Source organism: Daldinia childiae (assembly GCF_008694065.1).
Source record: "Daldinia childiae strain JS-1345 chromosome Unknown Scaffold20, whole genome shotgun sequence".
In the NCBI taxonomy this organism is placed as follows: Eukaryota; Fungi; Ascomycota; class Sordariomycetes; order Xylariales; family Hypoxylaceae; genus Daldinia; species Daldinia childiae.
The window spans coordinates 20,627-44,924 of record NW_022984661.1 but is presented as its reverse complement, the minus strand read 5'-3'; the positions used below and the strand labels follow the sequence as shown (position 1 = coordinate 44,924).

Here is a 24,298-nt window from a genome sequence, read left to right as displayed (position 1 = left end):
TAGATGCGTCGAATCGATAATAAAGGCCACTTTGACGAATAACCCAATTTCCACCATTGGGTTTCAGCTCGGGATAACGAATCGTGTAATAGATCTCTTATATCCAGTTAGCTATAGTTCTATCAAAATAATTCGTCGAGTCAAACGCCTACCAATTGAAGAGCTCTTCCTATTTACAGTAACAGGAAGACAGGAGTTTACTTCCACGTCGTCGTTCCGGTAGTAGAAACATGATGGTAGATCCCAGAATGAGTCGCTTATACCGTGTTTAGATACGAAAAGCTCCAGCAACCCCCTAGTTATTTGCAGAGAGCTCCACGACGTCCTTTGGCATATAGACCTGGAAAATTTCAGTGATAACCCGGATTATTCCTTTATTAAGACATACAAGTGACGATGTAAATGACTTGGCTTACTCTGGTTTAGATAATCTTCGATCTCCTGTGCCGTAGATAGTTGACGAGTAGACTGCTCTTCATTGCATTGATTTTGAGGTAACACTTCTATGAGCCTAATGGGAGCCACAACTTGATCGACGAAGCACTTGCTAATATGAGACATTTTGGTATAATAGTAAAGCGAGTCTCCTAAAGCTAGTATGCTAGTCCGACTAGTATACGCTTTGATATATATATTTCCCTAGTATGTTTTGGCAAGGTAGATAGTAATGTATGTAACATTTTTAATTCGTGGACCCTTCAGCTACCTATGTTGGGTAATTGATGTTCTACGCCAGGGACACGGGATACCCGATACAACATTACACCGCCAAACAGCCCGCCAATATACGCCACACTCGGACATAGCATCGGTATGTATAACTTAATTATCTCTCGCCCCGCTGATTTTATTAGATACCTCTTAATTTCTCAGAGTATGTCAGATGATGCATGTGTTTGCTTACTTGATGTCACTCTAAAAATATGTTAGTCTTATGAGCGTTGTGGGATATTATGCCTTAGATAGCTACCTAAGGCATATAAGAGAGAACTCACCTCGCTGACTACACTAGGTACGGTAAAACACCACTGGTCATCTCTCAGCTACGTCAGTCAGCCCATGCTCCAAAATCCCTGTGTTACATGACCGACACTAACTCGAATATTGAAATCAGCCTGACCCGGGAAAAGTCGTTGAAGAAGTCTAAGTAGACTGTCCTCCTTAAGGTATCGTGTATTAGTATTTTGGGTTACTGACATGCTGACAGTCTAGTTTCGAGTATGAAGTAGAGATTGGGGTTTATAGAAAGAATTTGGTAGGCGTATTTACTCAGATCACTGTGACTTGAGAAATAGGAAACAGGGTGAGATGAGGCGACCCCAATCTATGGCCATCTATTAATACGCCCAAAGTACCTCCTAGGATAGGAAGGATTGATACGACCGATCTAAACTTTTAGAAGGCCAATGGCAGCTCTGTACTGCAGCCACCGTGTATCAAGTCTAGATAAGGGGCCCCTTTTACTAGATTTTAATAATGAGGAGTTAGATAGTTGCAGGATAATCAACTACCATTGACATATTTCTTCATGGTTCTTATTGACGCCAAGATACCCATGGAGCCCAAGAAAGTCGCGCTTGTCCTATAAGAATTACAGAAGATATAAGTCGAACCCTCGCGCAGGGAGCTTAGAATTATTGTCAATTGTACTCAAAAATGCCTCAGCTGATAGAACTCAAGGCTCGGTCAACTAGCGCTACGGCGCAGTCAGCAATGGTAACAGCTAACCAAATAAATCTCGCCAAAGTAGGCGAAGCGTAGTACAATAGAAGCAGGCGAAGGGTGCGCGAATGGTGGCGGCGGTGCATACATGTACTACGGAAACCAGCATCCTCAGAGCCTTGCAAGCCCGCAACCAATTCGCCGGAATTTCTGAGTCTTAACATTACTCAAGTCCCCATAATGAATCGGTATGTTTAGACTTGTAATAACCATAGAAATCGGGCCAGCAAACCAATAATGGCGACCGAGGCCACACGAGGCCGGTCTCATATGCTACGGGATTCGCCCGAGAATTCGGATCTTCCACTAGAATACGGCTCTGGTAACGACACTAAGGCAGTCTCTATTCCAAGCAACAATAAGACTCGCCATCCAAACTCCCAAGCATATCATACAGAAACACTGTCTCCGATTCGGGCTAATACAAAGAAGGGAAGAGTGACACACAGGAGGCTGCTCCCTATCCATGTGTTTGTGAGTGGAACTTTGATTGCTGTCAAATATTTACGTAGTAGCTAATAAGGATAGATGATCTCCGTCAATGCCACTCTGGGGACAGGACTCTACTGGCGCGGCGGACAGATCTTGGAGCTAGGCGGTTTCCTGGCCGTTATCATCTCCTTTTTGTTACTTGGAATACTATCATGGCTAGTTACGCAGTGTATTACCGAACTTCTTTGTATCTGGCCGGTTCCCGGTGCCATGTCCGTCTTCGTACGCGAGTTTGTCGATTCTGAGCTAGGAATTGCCGTGGGTGTTGCATATTGGTTCGCCATAGAAATTAAATCGTGTCATACAAGATCACTAACAAATCACAGGTTCACATATTCAGTATCCTTCGCTGCATTGATAGCATATGCCGCAGAGGAGGTTCACTATTGGACTACTGATATACAGACTGGGCTAGATGCCGGAGTTTTATATTTACTTGTGCCCGTGGCCTTAATAGTCCTTAATTGTTTTGGAATTCATGTAAGTACTTCGAGGTTTATCGAAACCATTCAGCAGCGGAAGCTCTCTAACAATCCCCTCTATAGGTATATGGATGGTTCGAGGTTGTTACTGCCATCATCAAGTTATCCTTCTTGGCCATTATTGCCATTGCAACGCTTGTATTCGGTACGGTACCGTCGAACCAACATGTTGACCATAATTCCTATTAACGGTAGTATTCAGCTACTAAGAACCCCGAAAACCCCGAGGAGAAGCATAGTGAGTTATATTTACTTAGTCCAACTCACCGGAAGATACGTTAGATATTTACCAAACCACTAGGCTGGGCGCATCCAACCACGTTCGATCATACCGCAGCGAAAAGTTGGTTTCCTGCTCTATGGTAAGTAAGTTTTTGCCACATTTAGACATCCAGAAACTAAATTTCAATTCAGCATATGTCTATCTACCGCAACATTCGCTTATGTTGGCGTCGAAGTTCCAGCAGCCGCCGCACTCGAAGCTCGTCCTACCAATGCCTCAGCCCATAAGCGCAACCAAGCCAGTAATATTGGGGAAACCGTTCGGTTTCCGTCGAAATGGATCTCGGTTTTCGCGTGTATTTCGTATACACTTAGCGGGATTCTGGTATCTCTGAGCGTCGATCCCAATGATTGTCGGCTGCCTCGAGTCGGTTGGCTGGATTACGATAGCTGCGAGACAGTTCAGTCGGCATTCGTTCTCGTCGCAAAAGTTCGCGGTAATGCGAACATAGCGAGCGCCTTCAACGCGTTCCTTATATTCACCGCGTTGTCGTGTGCCAACACAAACCTTTACGTAGCATCTAGAACACTATTTGGTTTAACTAATCAGATAGATGGCGGTTCAGACGTGCCTTGGTACTTGAATATTCTTGCATGGCTTGGTCGTACCAACAGCTACAGAGTTCCAATCCGGGCAATGACTGTATCTGCGATCGCTTTCATTTGGGTACCGTTTCTACAACTTCTTTACCCAGATCAGCAACAGACGGAGTCAAGTCAAAAAAGCCAAATAGGAGATAACGGATCTCAAAAGAGAGAAATCGGCGCTGTGAGGCCCTACATTCTTGTAGCCTATGAAACTCTACTTACCCGGTTTAGTTCATCAACATTCTTGCCGAGATGGGCTCTGTCGGAGTGCTAATCGCTTGGGCCTGTGAGTGTTGGGCATTCATTCGATACTATCACTGGTAAAACATAAACGCACATCAAAGAAGCCTTGGAAGAGTCTAACATATATTTACTAGTATTAGTAGACACCATAGCGAACTTGTTGAACGAAATGTGTCGCGTGTCCAGCGCTTCAGCGACAGGGATGATAACGATTACCCATATATAAGTAACGGGCAACCGGTTACGGCATATGTAGGTTTAGCCGGATGTTTACTCATTCTTTTAGTACTTGATGGAGCTGCTCTATGGAACGGGTTCTATGTTGAGCCCTTTTTGTCGTCATATCTTCTTGTACGCCCCCATAGATACCTATAAGGGTAACAATATCTGACATGGAACTACTAGGTTGCTATATTCGCATTAGTATGGGTTGTCTTGAAGCTTTGGAGAGGTGCTAAGTGGTCACTCGTCGACCTTTCAAACCCAGACCTGGCCATAGGTATTATCCGTGGTCTTCACGAGTCCAGTTATGCAGGATTTCAGACTGAACCTAATCCCAATCGTCGCAGGGGCTCATCAATGTGGGCACTGCAACAGTTATCCATAACTCCATCCGCTTCAGCAAGGAATGAGGAGTAATGTATAACACATAGAGCAGTGTTGTGAAGTTTCTACATTTTCGGACCAGGGAATAGGGGTTAGATTAAGTGCGTATAGGTTAGGTACCTAACCTTGGTATTAAATGAATATATTTATTAAAAAAAAAAAAGGGGGGGGGGGGGGGGGGGGTGTTAGACGGTACTCGAGTATCATGGGCTTAACGGGCTAGAGCTGTTTGAAATGAAAAGCATTCTCACAAATTACAACAATAGCACACAAACGAAATATAATCCATCAAATCAAGTCTATAATTAGTTAAAGAAGTGAACTATAATATTAAGGACAACCCATTATCTAATAAATCACACACGTAGGCTCCTTGACAGGGCAGTCGAAAGCCTTCCTAAAACCATCCGAGTTATCCATCATATTCTGGATCCGAACATCAGGGGGTGAGTGAACATCAGAAATATATAATCTCTTGCCTGCGTCCTCCGATTTGTCACAGAAGAACTGAGCTGCGGACACGTAGAAGAGCTGCTCACGAGTAAAATGCTCCAATAGCCCGGGCAAATCGAAATCGGATGCCGGGTCCTCGCACCGCTTGTCAAGCCACGCGTCGTACGCCGTGTTGATGCCCCCGGTGTCCGCGATATTCTCTCCAAGCGTCTGTGTACCATTGACAGGGATCTGCGTGCCGTCGCTCAGTGTTACGTTGCTAGACCCGTATTGCTCCACGAGACACTCTGCACGCTTATCGAATGCTGCTTCGCTTTTCTCGTCCCACCAGTCGCGGAATGCGCCCTGCTCATCATACATCCGCCCGTTACTATCAAGGGAGTGCGTGAACTCGTGTCCGATAACCAGGCCAAGAGCTCCGTAATTCATGTACGCAGGAAGCTCCGGGTCTAGGAGCAGCTGCTGTAGCGTGCCAGCAGTAATGATGATAGAGTTCTCTTGTGGTAAATAGAAAGCGTTGATCGTCAAAGCAGAACCGGCTACGGCTGGCCAGGCGCCCTTTTCTCTCTTCTTCCCAAAGAGCGAAGCAGTCGACTTCGATAACCACTTTGAATACGAGAGAGTGTTATCAAAATAAGAGTCTGATACATCGAAAGCAGCGTAGTAATCATTCAACGATTTGGAATCGTCGAGATTAGGCGACTGTCGTGATCGTTAGCATAAATACCTAGAGGTGGGCTGGTAATCCAGTTTTAAACTCACCTGAGTTGGATAGCCGAGCTTCGGGGTAATGACCTGGACCTTGTGCTTCGCTATAGCCTTTACTTCATCCGTCATCCATTCGATATGGTCAATATTGCTGGCGAGGCGATTCTGGATCCTTGTTGTCATCTCCTCAAGGGTCTTCTTGATCGCCTCCGTATACTTGGCTTCCACGTATGGCTTGCTAATCAGCCACGCCATCTTCGAGTCGGCATCGGTAACGCAGGTTCGCCATCTTTCGGGGATATAAGGTTTCTATACATAAAATTAGAAATCCTATATAAAGTACATAGCTATAAACCGAGATAGTCCATACCTCTCCAGAGATGGTGTTTGGGAATTGCCTTAGAGGTTCCAGTTCAGGCCCATCGATTGCTGGCTCGTACTTTACGATCGCCTTCCACATAAAATAAGCCTGGATGACAGGTTTGGTGGTATTCGCTAGAGCTTGGGATAGCCAGGTCGAGTATTCCGGAAAATTGTAAGATATTCTGTCTATAGGAGATGGGCTTATCTCCTTGAATACCGAGGCGAAGTCAAACTCGGGTGCCAGCTTTGTAGCATTATCCAAAGTCGTGGCTGGAATTGGACCCTAATATTAGTTAGCACCATAAAATCTCTACTATTTTCTCAATATTTCACATGAAGTTTATACTTACTGTACCATCACTTAATGTAGGCGTGTTGGAAGCAAGCTGCCGCTCGAGCTGGACTATACCCCGAGCCAACTCACCTGCTTTTACCCTTAACTCGTTCGTAGGTAGCACATTCTCAAATACTTCCGCGATCACCTTCTGATATAATGATCGGGTTTCTTGATTCTCATAAATCTCGCTTGGAAGAAGGGCACCTGTGGGTGCTATAATTGGGATATGAGTTTCCTACAAGGTTAGCACAATTCCTCAAAGTACCAAAAATAGAACACATACTACATCTTCAGGATCAGAATCGACGTCTATAGTCAAGAAGGGGAATATAGAGTGCTGGACGAAGTAGAGGTAGAGGTTGCTGAATGCTTCGTGATCGGCAGCATCGAAACGACTGGCATTTTTATGCTCATCCGGCATGACCGGGAAACTTTCAGTAATGTTCCCAAGGAAGGTTACCAGTGGTTGGACACCTCTTCCGGCAATCGCAGTTTCGTTCATGCAGGCATTGTAGCCGGTGACGAGTTTCTCGAAATTCTTCTCGTCAACGGACCCACGTGAAATCTAGAAGGCCAATTAATTACCTAAAGGATAATGACACCACCAAGAACACATACCCAAGAGGGATCAGAGGGCGCCTCCAAGACATTTTTCATAAAAATTTGGTTTGTCTCCTTTAGGGTAGTTATCTCTCCCAAAACCTGTTCCCATGCTGGAATCACATTACGCTCCTGAAGGCCGCCACAAACAACTACCCACCATTGTTAACAATAAATCTCATATATGCCAGTTATTAGAGGACCAATCAACACATACGCTTTGGGAAATTTGTACAAGGATCAATATTCTGGAAGTTAGAATCAAGATGGGAGTATATGGCCGCCGATGCCTGAATGCAAGATTGTGAAAGGCAGACTGAGGAATTCGTGTAAAGCATACTGAAGGAAGGAGAAAAAGAAAAGAGAAACGGAAAAGGAAAAAGTCAAGTGAAAAAACACAAGGAAATTGTGTGTTGAAAAGAGATCAAGCGATGAGGTACAGCTTAGACATGACTGTGGAACTATGAATTGGTGTTTTATATATCTTAAGCACCAGGACTCTATACTCCGTCAGAGTGCCATATAAACAAGATGACGCCATCAGGGGGGCTCAATCGACCTTGAAGCCTTAGAGGATAGCCAGCCATTGCATTATAACCAAGGGAACTGAGATACTGATCTGCAAGCTGAAAAGATAGACTATGTTACTGCAGCAAGTAGCGACACACAGGGTAGTGCAATCCAAGGTTCACCTATAGAGATTTGGCAAGGTTATAAGCATTACCTAAACTGGCCGCCAAGTCGCGATGTTACTGGATTATACATATCTTATGATAATAGGGATGTTGGGGGGCACTGTAAAAGCACTCAATGCTTCTGGGCTGAAAGGTTATGCCTAAGACCCATTAAACCGCAGCATTGGTCCAGATAGTATTCTCTAATGAGGCTCATCCGCGAATCTCTATCAAAGATAGTATCAAGCTTGGATATTAGAATTAGATTATTAGTCCGAAGCCTCTAACGTGTAGGTGAGGGGGACAGTTACTCTCGGTCTATAAGCCTCGGGATTAACTTCGGTGTTTAGTTGTTTTTGTAGGGTTTCTTCCTTTCTCATTTCATGTTGTTCACGGTCAAGGTAGACAAGGGCAACAATCTAGGCATTATCTCACGTCACCTAACTCTTGAACAGTTTAGCAGGACTTGGCATTGCCAGGAACTAAATCGCAACTCAATCTTATAGGATGGTCATTCTACTCATGGTAAGTCTACTAATTTTAAAAGGCTTACCTGTGTGTCTATTATTATCCTAAATATTCGTCAGCAACTATGTGGTCCTAGATAGACTATTACTAGTATAGATCAACTATTCTGGTGGGGTTTTTTCAGTCGTCCCACATATCATAGATGCGCAGCAGGTTATTAAGTGTACAATCCATCTTATATAGTCTATTCATGCTCGCTGGAGGTAAAAAAAGAATTTGTTCGTTTACTTATCAATATATTTTGCTGTAAGGAAATTGATTTGAGCATGGAACTGTTTGTAGAACTGTTTATGAGTCTCTTTACTATTAGCTTAGGTACTATAGGGGAGGTCCGGGGGTATAGGGAATCATTTCGTAAACCTAAAATTATTATACTTAATAAAACCATTCCGCTTAACGATAATAAAGGAATTAACTTGCCCTGTTTTATATATTAAAATTATTCCATATATTAAAATTGTTTTATATATCAAAACCGTTTCATATATTAAAATTGTTTTATATATTAAAATTGTTTTATATATTAAAACTGTTATATATATTAAAATTATTATATATATTAAAATTATTATATATATTAAAATCATTATATATATAAAAATTATTATATATATAAAAATAATTTTATTTATAAAATCATTTTATTAAATAATAATATTATAATTAATTATATAATTTTATTATTTAAGATTATTTCTTATATTATTATTATTTTATATATTAATATTATTTTATATAATATTATTATTTTATATATTAAAATTATTAATATATTTAAATTTTATTTTATAATATATAATTATATATTATTTTAAATATTATTAAAATTATTATTGCAATTAATTATAATATAAAGGAAAATATTTAAATATTTATATTTTAATATTTTAAATAGATTAAATATAATATCTTTATTTTATTTTAAACATAATCTTATAATAAATTAATATATATTAATAATATTATAAACTTAAAAATATATATAATATTATCTAATATATTTTAAAAGATATATCCTTTTAAATTTTATTTATAAATAAATACCTTTTAATTTTATAATTAATTAATATATTATAATAATATTATTTTAAAATAAAATTAAACTTTATTTTATCATTTTTTTAAAATATAATATATTTTTTTTTAACATTTTTTATAATTTTATAATTAATTAATAAATATATAATAATATTACTTTAAAATAAAATTAAATTTTATATTATTATATTTTTAAAATATAATATACCTTTTTTAATTTTTTTAATAATTTTATTTTAAATTAATACATTATAATAATATATATTTAAAATAAAAATAAATTTTATTTTATTAATAAAATCTTAAAATATTTATATATTTAAAATTTAATATATTAATTAAATTTTATATATAATTATATAAATATTTATTTATTAAATTATAAAATATTTATTATATTATTAATAAGATATATACCTTATAAAATATAAGAGATTATTAATTTATAAATAATATTTTTTTTTAAAAAATAATTATTAAAAATATTAAATTATTTATATATAATTAGTAAAATTTAAGTTTTTATTATATATTATATAACCTTAAGTTTTCTTAAAAAAATATATTTATATTATAATTTTATAATAATTATTTTATATTAATTAAAATAAATTTTATTATAAATAAATATATTTACTTTATTTATAATTAATAAAAATTTTAATTTATATTAATAATATTAACGTTAATAATATTAACTAAATATAATTTAAATAATTTAATAATTATAATTCCAATAATAATTAATTTTTTTTCTATTTTATAAAATATTTTTAATTTTAATAATTTATTATGTGGCCTTATTTATTATAGCGGCGTAATTATTATAAAAATATAAATATTATTATAAATGTTAAATATAAAAATTTAATTAATATAATTAAAATAGTTTTGGTTATTATATTAAATATAATTGCTTTTATTAAAAATATATTATATCTTAATTATTTTATATATTATATTAAAATAAATAAATTATTAATTAAATCTTATATAAAAAAATATTTAATAATAATAAAAATAAAAAAATTTATTTTTTATTAAATCTAAATTTATGTACCTATATAATTTTATTGTTATTTTTATATTTTGTTAAATATAAAATAAAATAGTCATAATTATAATGGTATATTATATAAAATTTAAATATAAATAAAAAAAATATTTAATAATTTTTTATAAATAATAAATTATTACTTTAAATAAAATATATAATTTATATAAATTTTTTTTATTAATACAATTAATTATTACAATTTAAACGTATATATTGTTTTTAAATATTATAATAACCTTTTTTATATTATTAATATTAATATTAATATTAATTATATTAATTAATTTATTTTAATTAACGTAAAAAAATATTTGTTTAAATAAAATAAAATATTATATATAAAGTTTTTATACTTAAACTATTATATCGAAATCTTTTTTATTATAAATGTTCTAAAAAATAAAATATATAATTATTTATATATTTTATTTTTTAAAAAAAAAATTTTTAATATTATATTTATTTATTTTTTAAACCTAATATTTATAAAATCTAAAAATATTAAATATTAATTTAATTTATTAAAGTATATTTTAGAAAATATATTTTGGTAATATTTAAATAATTTTATAAAATAAATATATAAAAGGTATAATTTTATATTATATAAAAAAAAATAAAATAAAATAAATTTACTAATATAAATCTTTTCCGGTTAATATATTATAATTTATTATTAAATTATATTCTTTTATAAAATTTATAAAATAAAATATAATATAAATATTTAATTTAAAGATATTATTATAATATTATAATAAATAACCTAAAATAATTATATTATTTTTAATAATTCTTTAATTGTTTTAACCTTAAATAAATATAATAAATTTTACTTATAAATTTAAAGATTTAAATATATATATATAAAATTAATTAAAAAGTTTTTTAACCTTCTAAATATTTTATAAAATATTAATTTAATTAATATTTAATAATTTAAATCCTATTAAAAAATAATTATTTTTAACAATTATTATATAAACTTAAATAATAATATCAATTAATTTATAATTTTAAAATATTTTTTTATAAAAATTGGCCTTTATATAATAAAGTTTAAATTAATTATAAAAAAAAAAGGAATAATAATAAATTAAATAATATAAAATAATATATTATAATTGGTTAAATAATATTTTAATAATTATAATTACCGCTTACCCAATAAAAATAATTATATTTATAATTTAAATATATATTTATTTATTGTTAAAGGAATTAATATATTATTATAAATAAAATTATATATTAAATTAATTAATCTAATATATTTTAAATAAATTATATTAAATAAACGCAAAAATATTAAATTAAAAATTAAAAAAATAGTTTTAAATAATGATATAAAAGTGGCTATCTTTTATTACAAACCATATATAACTTTTATAACTTTATTTTTATATATATTGATTATAATTTTTTATATATATTTAAATTAATAATAATATTAATTATATATAATAATATTAAAATTTAATATAATATTAAATTATTAAAAATTTTTTATTAATATAATAAAATAGTAACGGCAGAATTTAATCTTATAAAGACCTTTAAACCTATTATTTTTAACTTATTAAAATATATTTTTTATATAATATAAAACAAATATATACATTATAATATATTTATTTTTAATATTTAATATTATTATTTTATTTAATATTTCAAATTTATTAAATATTTTTATAATATTTATAAAATTTAATTTATATAATTTAAATGTAAATAAATATATATTATTAAATTTAAACCAATTTATTTTATATAATGTCATACAAGGTGTTAAGGCATAGTTATGGGGGCGGCGTAACCGCCACAATAGTTATGCGCTTTTAGCCACTGCTATTATATAACCTTATAACTATATAAATAATTTGCGTAAAACATAAGATATTATTAAAAAAGATAAATTAATATATATTATAAATTATTATATATTTATATAATATTTATAATTTTAATAGTTATAAATTTAATTTATATTTAAATTTATAATAAAAATATATAATAATAAATGTAAATATTTAAATTCTTTTTTTTTTTATATAATTATTATAAAAATTATTATATATTTATAATGATAAATATTTATAGTAAAAATTTTTTTAAAATTATTTTGTTAATTTTAATTATTTAATTTAATATTTAATATAATTATTTATATTAAATATTAGGTATAAAATAGAATGTTTTATAGTTTAATATTTAAAATTAAATTAATTTTAAAAAATATAATATAAATGTATATTTTATAGTTAAAATAAAGGTTTTTATGTTAAAAAATATAAAATAAAAAGAAATCTTTAAATATAAAATTAAATTTAAGATTTATTAAAGATTTAGTAAAGATATTAAAATTATAAATATATAAATAATTATATTTATAAATAATAAATTTAATAAATTATTTAATAAAATTTAAAAGAATTATATATTAATTTAATTAAAAAAATTTATTATTGTTTTAATATTAAAATTGTAAATGTTATATAAGTATATAGTAATTTATGTTATATATTAATTTATTTTTTCTAATAATATCTTACGTTTTATGTAAGTTATTTATACGGTTATAAAGTTATGTAATAGTTATAACTAAAGGCGTATAATTGTTATAACGGTTACGTTATTTTTATAATTATATCCTAATATTTTATGTAATATATTTTTTAGGTAAAAATAATATATTATATTTCGAGTTTATTATAATTAAGGTGGTTTATGTACTAAATAAAGCAATATTTACACCTTTAAAAATAATTATTATTTAAATTATTTAAATAAAATAATATAAAAGGAATATTTATTAAAAAAGTAGATTTAAACGTAGGGTTTATATATATTACCTTAGATTTACGTTTATTTTTTAATAATATATTAAAACGTCCTTTTTTTTATAAACTTTATTTATAAAGTTATAATAATAATTTTAAACTTTTTTAATTTAAAAGGTTTATATAATTTTTAGTTTTTTTTAATTTTTTTTTTAATTTTTTTTTTAATAATATAATTTTATATATATAATTTTAATTTTTATTATATTATTATATTATATTATAATATTTTATTAAAATTAAGTTTAGTAAAATTAAATAGTTAATATTATTAATATTTAATATATTTACCTTATAAATTTTTGATTTTTACCAACTTTATCGTTTTCGATTTTATAATTTATATTTAATAACTTTTTTTTATAAATAATTAACATACCGGTTTTTTTTAATATTAATTTTAATTTAAATATATTTTTAATTTTAGGTTTAGTTTAATAAATTAAAAAATGTTATACCGAAAATAAATTTTAAAAAATACGCGTTAAGAAATATTATATTATTAAATTTTTATTTATTTTTACTATATTATTAGGTAAGGTTATATTTTTATTCTTTATATTAATTATTTTTATTAATTATTTTTTAGAGTAATATTTATTTATTTTGGTTAATAATGTAGCCGATTTAAATATATTTACCTAACGTTATTTTATTAAATTAATTTTAATAATATTAAAAAAGATATATTATTTTTATTATATTTACAATTTTATTTAAAGGTAATAAATTAATTTAAAATATTTTAATTATATCGGTTAATTTATTAAATGTTTTATTTATATATATAATAATTATGTTTATAAATAAATATATATAAATTTTATAGTTTTTTATTCTTTAAATTAATTAATATTTTTTAATTTTTTTATTATAATATTTTAGGTTAAATTATTTCTTAAGATTCATATTTAAGGCCGTTTTTAAATAAAAATTTTGTAATTATTAATCTATTCTTTATTTTTATATTAGTTATAACGTTGTTTTTAATTTTAATATTTATATATTATAAATTTAATAATATTTTAAAATATTTAAATTATTGCCTTATAAAATTTTTAATTAATTTATTAGTTGGTATTTAATTAGTAAATAAATAAATCATATTAAATATTCCCTTTATATATTCCTAACGTAATCATATATTTTAAATATTTATATAATATAATTTTATATTAATATATTCTTTTTTTTTTATAATTAATTATATTATTTATTAATTATTATTAAAAATTCTTTATTATTTATTTATATTTAATTTAATATTTTTAAATAGGCATTAAAATATTATTATTTCTTTAATAATTTTTTTTATAATTATTAATTTAATTTTTATTATTAATATTAATATAATTATTTATTTTATTATTTTTTTATATAATTAATTTATTAAATAAAAAAATTATATAATTATAAAATAAACGCTTTATTTTAATATTATTAATAAATAATATGTTTTTAATTATAAATAATATTTTAAATCTTAAATTTTTACTTTTATATTTAATATTAAATTTTTATTTAATATATAAATATTTTATAATTTAATTTATTATTTTTATATATTAAGGTCTTAAATTGATTAAATAATATAAAAATTATAATATTATATAAGTTACTTTTAAATATATTATAATAATTATATAAAAAATTAATTTAATTTTTTTTTAATGTTTTTTAATAATTTTTTTATTAATTATTCTATTATATATAAATAATTTTATTATAATTATTAATATTATTAAATTATATAATAAATTGGTTAAAAAATATTTTTTAGCCATTTTTTTAATATAAATTTTATAATTAAAAATATTTATTTTTTTTTTATAATTTTATATTATTTTAATCTTTAAATATTAATTTATTAATTTCTATTCTTTTACCTTTTAAGTATTTTTAATAAGGTTAATTATTTCATTAATTACCTTTTAATATACCTTATAATATAATATTAATATATTATTTATATATATAAATATATATATTAATTTATTTAAGAAATAAAATAAGTATGGTTTTTTAGGTAAAAACGCCATTTTTATAATAATTAATATTTTTGTTATTTTATTATACTATAAAAAAGGCGCATTTTTTAACTTATATAATATTTATTTTAACTATATATATTTATTTAATTATTTAAATTTTTTTAATAATTATATATATACTAATTAACTATTTTCTTTTAACGTATAAATAAAGGCGTTTTTTATATTATATTATATAATCTTTAAATTAAATTATATTATAATAATTATTATAATTTTAAATAATTTAATTATAAAAACAATAATATATATAATATTAAAAAAATTAATTTTTTATAAATTTCTTTTTATAATTACTTTAATTTTATATATAATTAAATAATTATTAATATTAAATTTATAATTAAATATTTATTTAATTAAAAACAAAATTAATTTTATTTAATTAACGTTAATAATTTTTTAAACGTTTTTTTTAATTATAATTTATATTTTATTATTTATATTTTTTTTAAATTATTTATTTAAAAAATAATTTTTTAAATCCTTTTACCTTTTAAATTTAAATTTAATTAGTTTTAATTTATAAATTAATTCTTAAATTATTACTACCTATAATTTAAATATATTTTTTTATTATAATATAATTATTATTATAATATATATTATTTTATATTTATAATTTCCCTTATAAATAATTTTTTATTAATTAAATAAAAAAGTTTCTAAAAAATTATTAAATATAATTATTATAAATATAATTATTTTATTTTATTTATATTTTATAATAATTAAGGTTATAAATAATAAACCTATACCTTTAACGTTATTATTTTTTAATAAATTTTTACTTTTAATTTATTAATTATATCTTAAAATCTTTAACTATACTATTTTATTATATCTTTAATAAATTATTTTTATTAAAATTTTCTTTATTTTAAAAAAAAATAAATTTAAAATTACCCCCTTAAATAATTAATTTATAATAAATCTTAATTATTTATTTATTTTTTTTATAAAAAATTTAAAATTAATATTTTATAATATATTTTTTATATTTATAAATTATTATTTTAATTTAAATATTTTTTTAAAAATTATAATTTTATATTATTAATTTATTATATTTAAATTTAATAATTTTAATAAAGTTTTTATTCTTATTTAAATATAACGTAAATTATTATTTTTAATTTTTTCTTTTAATTAATTTCTTATTAAATTTAGTTTAGGTATTGGTTTATTTCCTTTATTTTAAATTATATTAAATATAAGGTTATAAATAATAGATTTATTATTTTATTAATTTAAATAATTTAATATAATTTATAAAGTAATATTTAATTCTTTTTTTATTTTTTTAATATATATTAATTTATTTTTTAATATATATATTAATTATAATTTTTATTCTTTATTATAAAATAATTTTTTATTAAAATAAACGTTTTTTATTAAAATAATTTTTTTTTAATAAAAGATTTATATATAATATATATTAATAATTTTATAACTAATTAAATATTTTATATATATTTTTAATTAAATTTTTTTTTTATTTATTTTTTATATTAATTACGTTTTTATTTAAAAGATATATCTTATATTTATATATATATATATAGTTTTAATATAATCTTAAATTATTAATAAATAACTTTATTATTTTTAAGTTATATTATTTAAAATATTGGTAAAATTAACTTTTTAATATTTTAAATAAAAATTTAAAACCGTTTTTTTAATTAAGGCTTTAATTTATTAAATAAATTATTATTTTAATATATTTTAATTATAATTTTTTTAATAAATTAATGCTTAATTATATTTTAATAAATTTAATTTAGAATTTTTATTTTAATTTCTTAATTATATTAGTAGATTTTTTAATAATTGGTAGTAATAATTTTAAATCTAATTTTTTTTTATATATTTATTAATTATATTAAATTATATCTTATATATTAAATATTAAAATATTATTATTATATCTTAATTTATATATTTTTAACCTAAATTATTTATTAATTTAATTATTAATTTAATTAATTTTTAATATTATATTTTTTTATAATTTATTAAAAAAAATATAAATTATAATAAATTTTAAATATTTATTTATTATAATTAATAATTATAATATTTTATTATATCTTTTAAAAAAATTAAATAAATTTTAAGATATTTTTTAAAATAGTTATAAAAAGTAATATTTAAATCTTTTTTTTAAGATTATATATTTAATCTAAATTCTTACGTAAATTTTATATTTAATTTTAAATTTATTTTTAATTTTTATTTTTTTAGCGTTATATATTAAAATTTTTAAAATATTTAATTTTAAATAATTTAATTTAAAATATTATAAATTCTTTATATTTTCTTTTTTTAATAAAAATTTAAATAATTTTTTTAAAATAATTAATATAAAATAAATTATTATATTAATTATATTATTATATAATTTAAATATTATAAAAATATAAAAAAATAACAAATAAATCTAAAATAATTTATATTTAAAAAATAAAAGATTTAATTATTTAATTAATTATTTTATAATTATATTATTTATTTATTTCTTATATTTTAAGGTATAATTTTTTTTATAATATTATACTTTAATCTTTTTTTATAAGATAGTTTTTAAAATAATATTAACGTAAAAACCTTTTATAATAATAATATTTATTAACGTTAAATTTTTTATATTAAATCTTTTAAATTTATTAAAAATTCTTTTTAATATTTTAATATTTTATTTAATAATAAAGAAAATTAATAAATTAGTTTTTATTATTTTTTTATTTTTGGTTTTTATTTATATATTAAATTTTAATAAAATTTTATTATTAATTAAATAGATATTTTTATATATATTTAAAATTATATTAATTATTAAAGAATAATATTTAAAACGCGTTATAATTATATAAATTTTATAAATAAATTAATATTATATAATTACGTTATTAATTATTATTATAATTATAAAATTATCGAAATAATTATTTTATTTATTTAATTAATAATTTCTTGATTTTTATTTAAACCTTAAATTAATTTACTAATTTTATAATATAATAATAATTTAAATTAATTTTTATTTAATAAATTAATAATATTTTTTAATTATTTTATATTAATTTTAATTAGAAAAATATTTTATTTAATAATTAGATTTATTAATAATAATATATTAAAAAATTTTATATTAATTAAATTATTATAAATAAATATCTATATTATTATTTAAATATAAATAATTATAGCCTTTTTTGATATTAATTAGAAAATTAATTTCCCTATTATTTATTAATATATTAGTTAAATATATTTTTAGTTTTATAAATAGTTTTTAAAATAAAGAATTATTTTTTAATATAGTTAAAAATTATAAAGAAAATTTCTTTAATGGTTTAAAAATTTTTTTTATTTATTTTATAGTTATAAATTCTTCGATTTAATATATAACTTAACTAATAACTTAATAAATTTTAATTGTTTTTAAGAAATTAAAGGTAATTATGTTTTTTTCGATTTTAAAAATCTTATAAATACATCCGTTTTTATATAACGTTTATTATTTAAAAAATTATTTTAATAGCTTTATTTTATTTATATATGTTTATTATAAATATTTTTAATAATCCTTTTTTAATTTAATAATAGTTAATAAATTGGTTGGTTAAAAATATAATTTAATTTTATATAAAATATTAATTATTAAGGTAAAATTATTATTAATATATTTTAAGGTAATAAATAAAAAAAATTTATTTTTAACAGTTTTTTAAATATATTTAAATATCTAACTTATAGTTAAAACAATAGCAAATTTTTTCGATTAAATTAATATATAGTTTTTTTAAATTTTATTAAATAATTTATTAAGTTTATCGTTTGTAAATATAATAATTTATTTATTTATGATTTTAATGTTTTCGCTAAACCTTTAATAAATTTTAAATTTAATTTTACGTTTAAAAATTTCTTTTTATTTTATATTTTCTAACGTAAAAGTTTTTATTTTAATTATAAAACATACGTTTATATTATACTTTTTAGGGTTAATTTAATTTTAAATATTAAATTATAAAACGTTTTATTTTATATTTAATATCTAATATAAATAATTATATTGGATGTTAAATTAAATAGCTGAAATTAATAAAATAGTTTTAAAAAAATCTTTACCGTAAATATTTATTATTACAAATATATAATAGTTTTTATAATAGTTATATAAAAAAAAAAAAAATTTAAATATTTATATTTATTATTATATATTTTTATTATAAGCTTAAACGTAAACCGGATTTATAACTGTTAAAGTTATAAATATTACATAAATATATAATAATTTATATTATATATTAGTTTATTTTTTCTAATAATATTTTACGCTTTGTATAAATTATTTATATAGTTATAAAGTTACGTAATAGTTATGGTTAAAGGCGTATAGTTATTGTGGCGGCTACGCCGCCCCTATAGCTATGCCTTAACATTTCGTACAATATTTAATTATAAATTAAATATTTAAATATATTTAAAAAATTATTAAAAATAAAATCTTTTTATTTATTATTTTAAAATATATTAGTAATAATTTTATTTTAATAATTAATATTTTATATAAAATTAAATTATATTTTTAATTAATTAATTTATTAATTATTATTAAGTTAAAAAAAATTATTAAAAATATTTATAATAAGTATATATAAATAAAATAAAATTATTAAAATAATTTTTTAAATAATAAATATTATATAGAAATAAATATTAAACAGGTGCAATGTTGTAATAACATCGTATATAAAGATTTATTATATAATCTTAACTTTTAAAGCCATATAAAGTCTTTAAATTGTTATATTTTCCTGATTATTATTATTAATATTAATTCTTTCATCATAACAGTTAATAAATAAATATCATTTATATTTATTAATTTTATAATTATTTATACCTATTATATATACTTTTTTCTACATTAAATATATTCGTTTTTTTTTTTTTAAGCTTAAGCTTTATCTTTAATCAATATAATCCTATTATATATTTAAAAATAAAATATTATCTTTAACTATTAAAAATGTTTTCTATAAAAACCTAATACGTTAAGTATATAGTCTTACTCCAAAAGTTATCCTACTCCTATTTAATATATTTATAAAATTTCTAAGATTAAAAAAAATGTAATTATTTTTGATTTTTTAAAAATAATTAAGGTTTATTAAATTATTGGTTAAGTTATATATTAAATTAAAGAATTTATAATTATAAAATAAATAGGGGAAATTTTTAAATTATTAAAAAAATTTTCTTTATAATTTTTAATTATATTAAAAAATAATTTTTTATTTTAAAGGTTATTTATAAAATTAAAAATATATTTAATTAATATATTAATAAATAATAAGAAAATTAATCTTTTAATTAATATTAAAAAAGTTATAATTATTTATATTTAAATAATAATATAAATATTTATTTATAATAATTTAATTAATATAAAATTTTTTAATATATTATTATTAATAAATTTAATTATTAAATAAAATATTTTTTTAATTAAAATTAATATAAAATAATTAAAAAATATTATTAATTTATTAAATAAAAATTAATTTAAATTATTATTATATTATAAAGTTAATAAATTAATTTAAGGTTTAAATAAAGATTAAAAAATTATTAATTAAATAAATAAAATAGTTATTCCGATAATTTTATAATTATAATAATAATTAATAATATAATTATATAATATTAGTTTATTTATAAAATTTATATAATTATGGTACATTTTAAACATTATTTTTTAATAATTAATATAATTTTGGATATGTATAAAAATATTTATTTAATTAATAATAAAATTTTATTAAAATCTAATATATAAATAAAAATTAAAAATAGAAAAGTAATAAAAATTAGTTTATTAATTTTTTTTATTATTAAATAAAATATTAAAATATTAAAAAAGATTTTTAATAAATTTAAAAGGTTTAATATAAAAAATTTAACGTTAATAAATGTTATTATTATAAAAGATTTTTATATTAATATTATTTTAAAAATTATTTTATAAAAAAAGGTTAAAATATAATATTATAGGAAAAATTATATTTTAAAATATAAAAAATATATAAATAATATAATTATAAAATAATTAATTAAATAATTAAACTTTTTATTTTTTAAATATAAACTATTTTAAATTTATTTGCCATTTTTTTATATTTTTATAATATTTAAATTATATAATAATATAATTAATGTAATAATTTATTTTATATTAATTATTTTAAAGAAGTTATTTAAATTTTTACTAAAAAGAAAAAATATAAAAAATTTATAATATTTTAAATTAAATTATTTAAAATTAAATATTTTAAAAATTTTAATATATAACGTTAAAAAAATAAAAATTAAAAATAAATTTAAAATTAAATATAAAATTTATATAAAAATTTAAATTAAATATATAATTTTAAAAAAAAAATCTAAACATTATTTCTTATAATTATTTTAAAAAATATCTTAAGATTTATTTAATTTTTTTTAAAAAATATAATAAAATATTATAATTATTAATTATAATAAATAAATATTTAAAACTTATTATAATTTATATTTTTTTTAATAAATTATAAAAAAATATAATATTAAAAATTAATTAAATTAATAATTAAATTAATAAATAATTTAAATTAAAAATATATAAATTAAGGTATAATAATAATATTTTAATATTTAATATATAAGATATAATTTAATATAATTAATGGATATATAAAAAAGGATTAAATTTAGAATTATTATTATTAATTATTAAAGAATTTACTAATGTAATTAAAAAATTAAAATAAGAATTTTAAATTAAATTTATTAAAATATAATTAAGTATTAATTTATTAAAAAAATTATAATTAAAATATATTAAAATAATAATTTATTTAATAAATTAGAACCTTAATTAAAAAAATAACTTTAAATTTTTATTTAAAATATTAAAAAATTAATTTTATTAATATTTTAAATAATATAATTTAAAAGTAATAAAATTATTTATTAATAATTTAAAATTATATTAAGATTATATATATATATATATAAATATAGGATATATCTTTTAAATAAAAATATAATTAATATAAAAAATAAATAAAAAAGAAAAATTTAATTAAAGGTATATATAAAATATTTGGTTAATTATAAAATTATTAATATATATTATATATAAATCTTTTATTAAAAAAAATTATTTTAATAAAGAATGTTTATTTTAATAAAAAATTATTTTATAATAAAAAATAAAAATTATAATTAATATATATATTAAAAAATAAATTAATATATATTAAAAAAATAAAAAAAGAATTAAATATTATTTTATAAATTATATTAAATTATTTAAATTAATAAGATAATAAATTTATTATTTATAATTTTATATTTAATATAATTTAAAATAAAGGGAATAAATTAATATTTAAATTAAATTTAATAAGAAATTAATTAAAAGAAAAAGTTAAAAGTAATAATTTATATTATATTTAAATAAAAATAAAGGCTTTATTAAAACTATTAAATTTAAATATAATAAATTAATAATATAAAATTATAACCTTTAAAGAAATATTTAAATTAAAATAATAGTTTATAAATATAAAAAATATATTATAAAATATTAATTTTAAATTTTTTATAAAAAAAATAAATAAATAACTAAGATTTATTATAAATTAATTATTTAAAAAAATAATTTTTAAATTTATTTTTTTCTAAAATAAAAAAAATTTTAATAAAAATAATTTATTAAAAATATAATAAAACGGTATAATTAAAAATTTTAAAATATAATTATTAAATTAAAAATAAAAATTTATTAAAAAATAATAATATTAAAGATATAAATTTATTATTTATAATTTTAATTATTATAAAATATAAATAAAATAAAATAATTATATTTATAATAATTATATTTAATAATTTTTTAAAAAAATTTTTATTTAATTAATAAAAGGTTATTTATAAAAAAAATTATAAATATAAAATAATATATATTATAATAATAATTATATTATAATAAAAAAATATATTTAAATTATAAATAATAATAATTTAAAAATTAATTTATAAATTAAAATTAATTAAATTTAAATTTAAAAAATAAAAGAATTTAAAATATTATCTTTTAAATAAATAATTTAAAAAAAATATAAATAATAAAATATAAATTATAATTAAAAAAAATATTTAAAAAATTATTAATATTAATTAAACAGAATTAATTTTATTTTTAATTAAATAAATATTTGGTTATAAATTTAATATTAATAATTATTTAATTATATATAAGATTAAAATAATTATAAAAAGAAATTTATAAGAAGTTAATTTTTTTAATATTATATATATTATTATTTTTATAGTTAAATTGTTTAAAATTATAATAGCTATTATAATATAATTTAATTTAAAAATTATATAATATAATATAAAAAATGTTTTTATTTATATGTTAAAAAAAGATAGTTAATTAGTATATATATAATTATTAAAAAAATTTAAATAATTAAATAAATGTATATAATTAAAATAAATGTTATATAAATTAAAAGATATATTTTTCTTATAATATAATAAAATAGTAAAAATATTAACTGTTATAAAAATAATGTTTTTGTTTAAGAAATTATATTTATTTTATTTTTTAAATAAATTAATATATATATTTATATATATAAATAATATATTAATATTATATTATAAGATATATTAAAAGGTAGTTAATAAAATAATTAATTTTATTAAAAATATTTAAAAAATAAAAGAATAAAAATTAATAAATTAATATTTAAAGATTAAAATAATATAAAATTATAAAAAAAAACAATTATTTTTAATTATAAAATTTATATTAAAAAATAGTTAAAAAATATTTTTTAATTAATTTATTATATAATTTAATAATATTAATAATTATAATAAAATTATTTATATATAATAAAATAATTAATAAAAAAATTATTAAAAAATATTAAAAAAAAATTAAATTAATTTTTTATATAATTATTATAATATATGTAAAAATGATTTATATAATATTATAGTTTTTATATTATTTAATTAATTTAAGACCTTAATATATAAAAATAATAAATTAAATTATAAAATATTTATATATTAAATAAAAATTTAATATTAAATATAAAAGTAAAAATTTAAAATATTATTTATAATTAAAAATATATTATTTATTAATAATATTAA

The 24,298-nt window shown here is 19.7% G+C and overlaps 1 protein-coding gene across 1 annotated transcript; it reads right to left on the bottom strand.

Moving 5' to 3' along the window:
• Positions 1-4,763: 4,763 nt before the first annotated feature.
• GL218_09428 (Endothelin-converting enzyme 2) lies at positions 4,764-6,933 on the bottom strand (the record flags this gene model as incomplete). The annotated part of the gene is made up of 6 exons (XM_033586261.1): positions 4,764-5,570; positions 5,631-5,885; positions 5,947-6,222; positions 6,290-6,511; positions 6,560-6,841; positions 6,895-6,933. 6 exons carry the CDS (start codon positions 6,931-6,933, stop codon positions 4,764-4,766), a joined length of 1,881 nt encoding a protein of 626 aa, XP_033437716.1.
• Between the last annotated feature and the right edge of the window lie 17,365 nt (positions 6,934-24,298).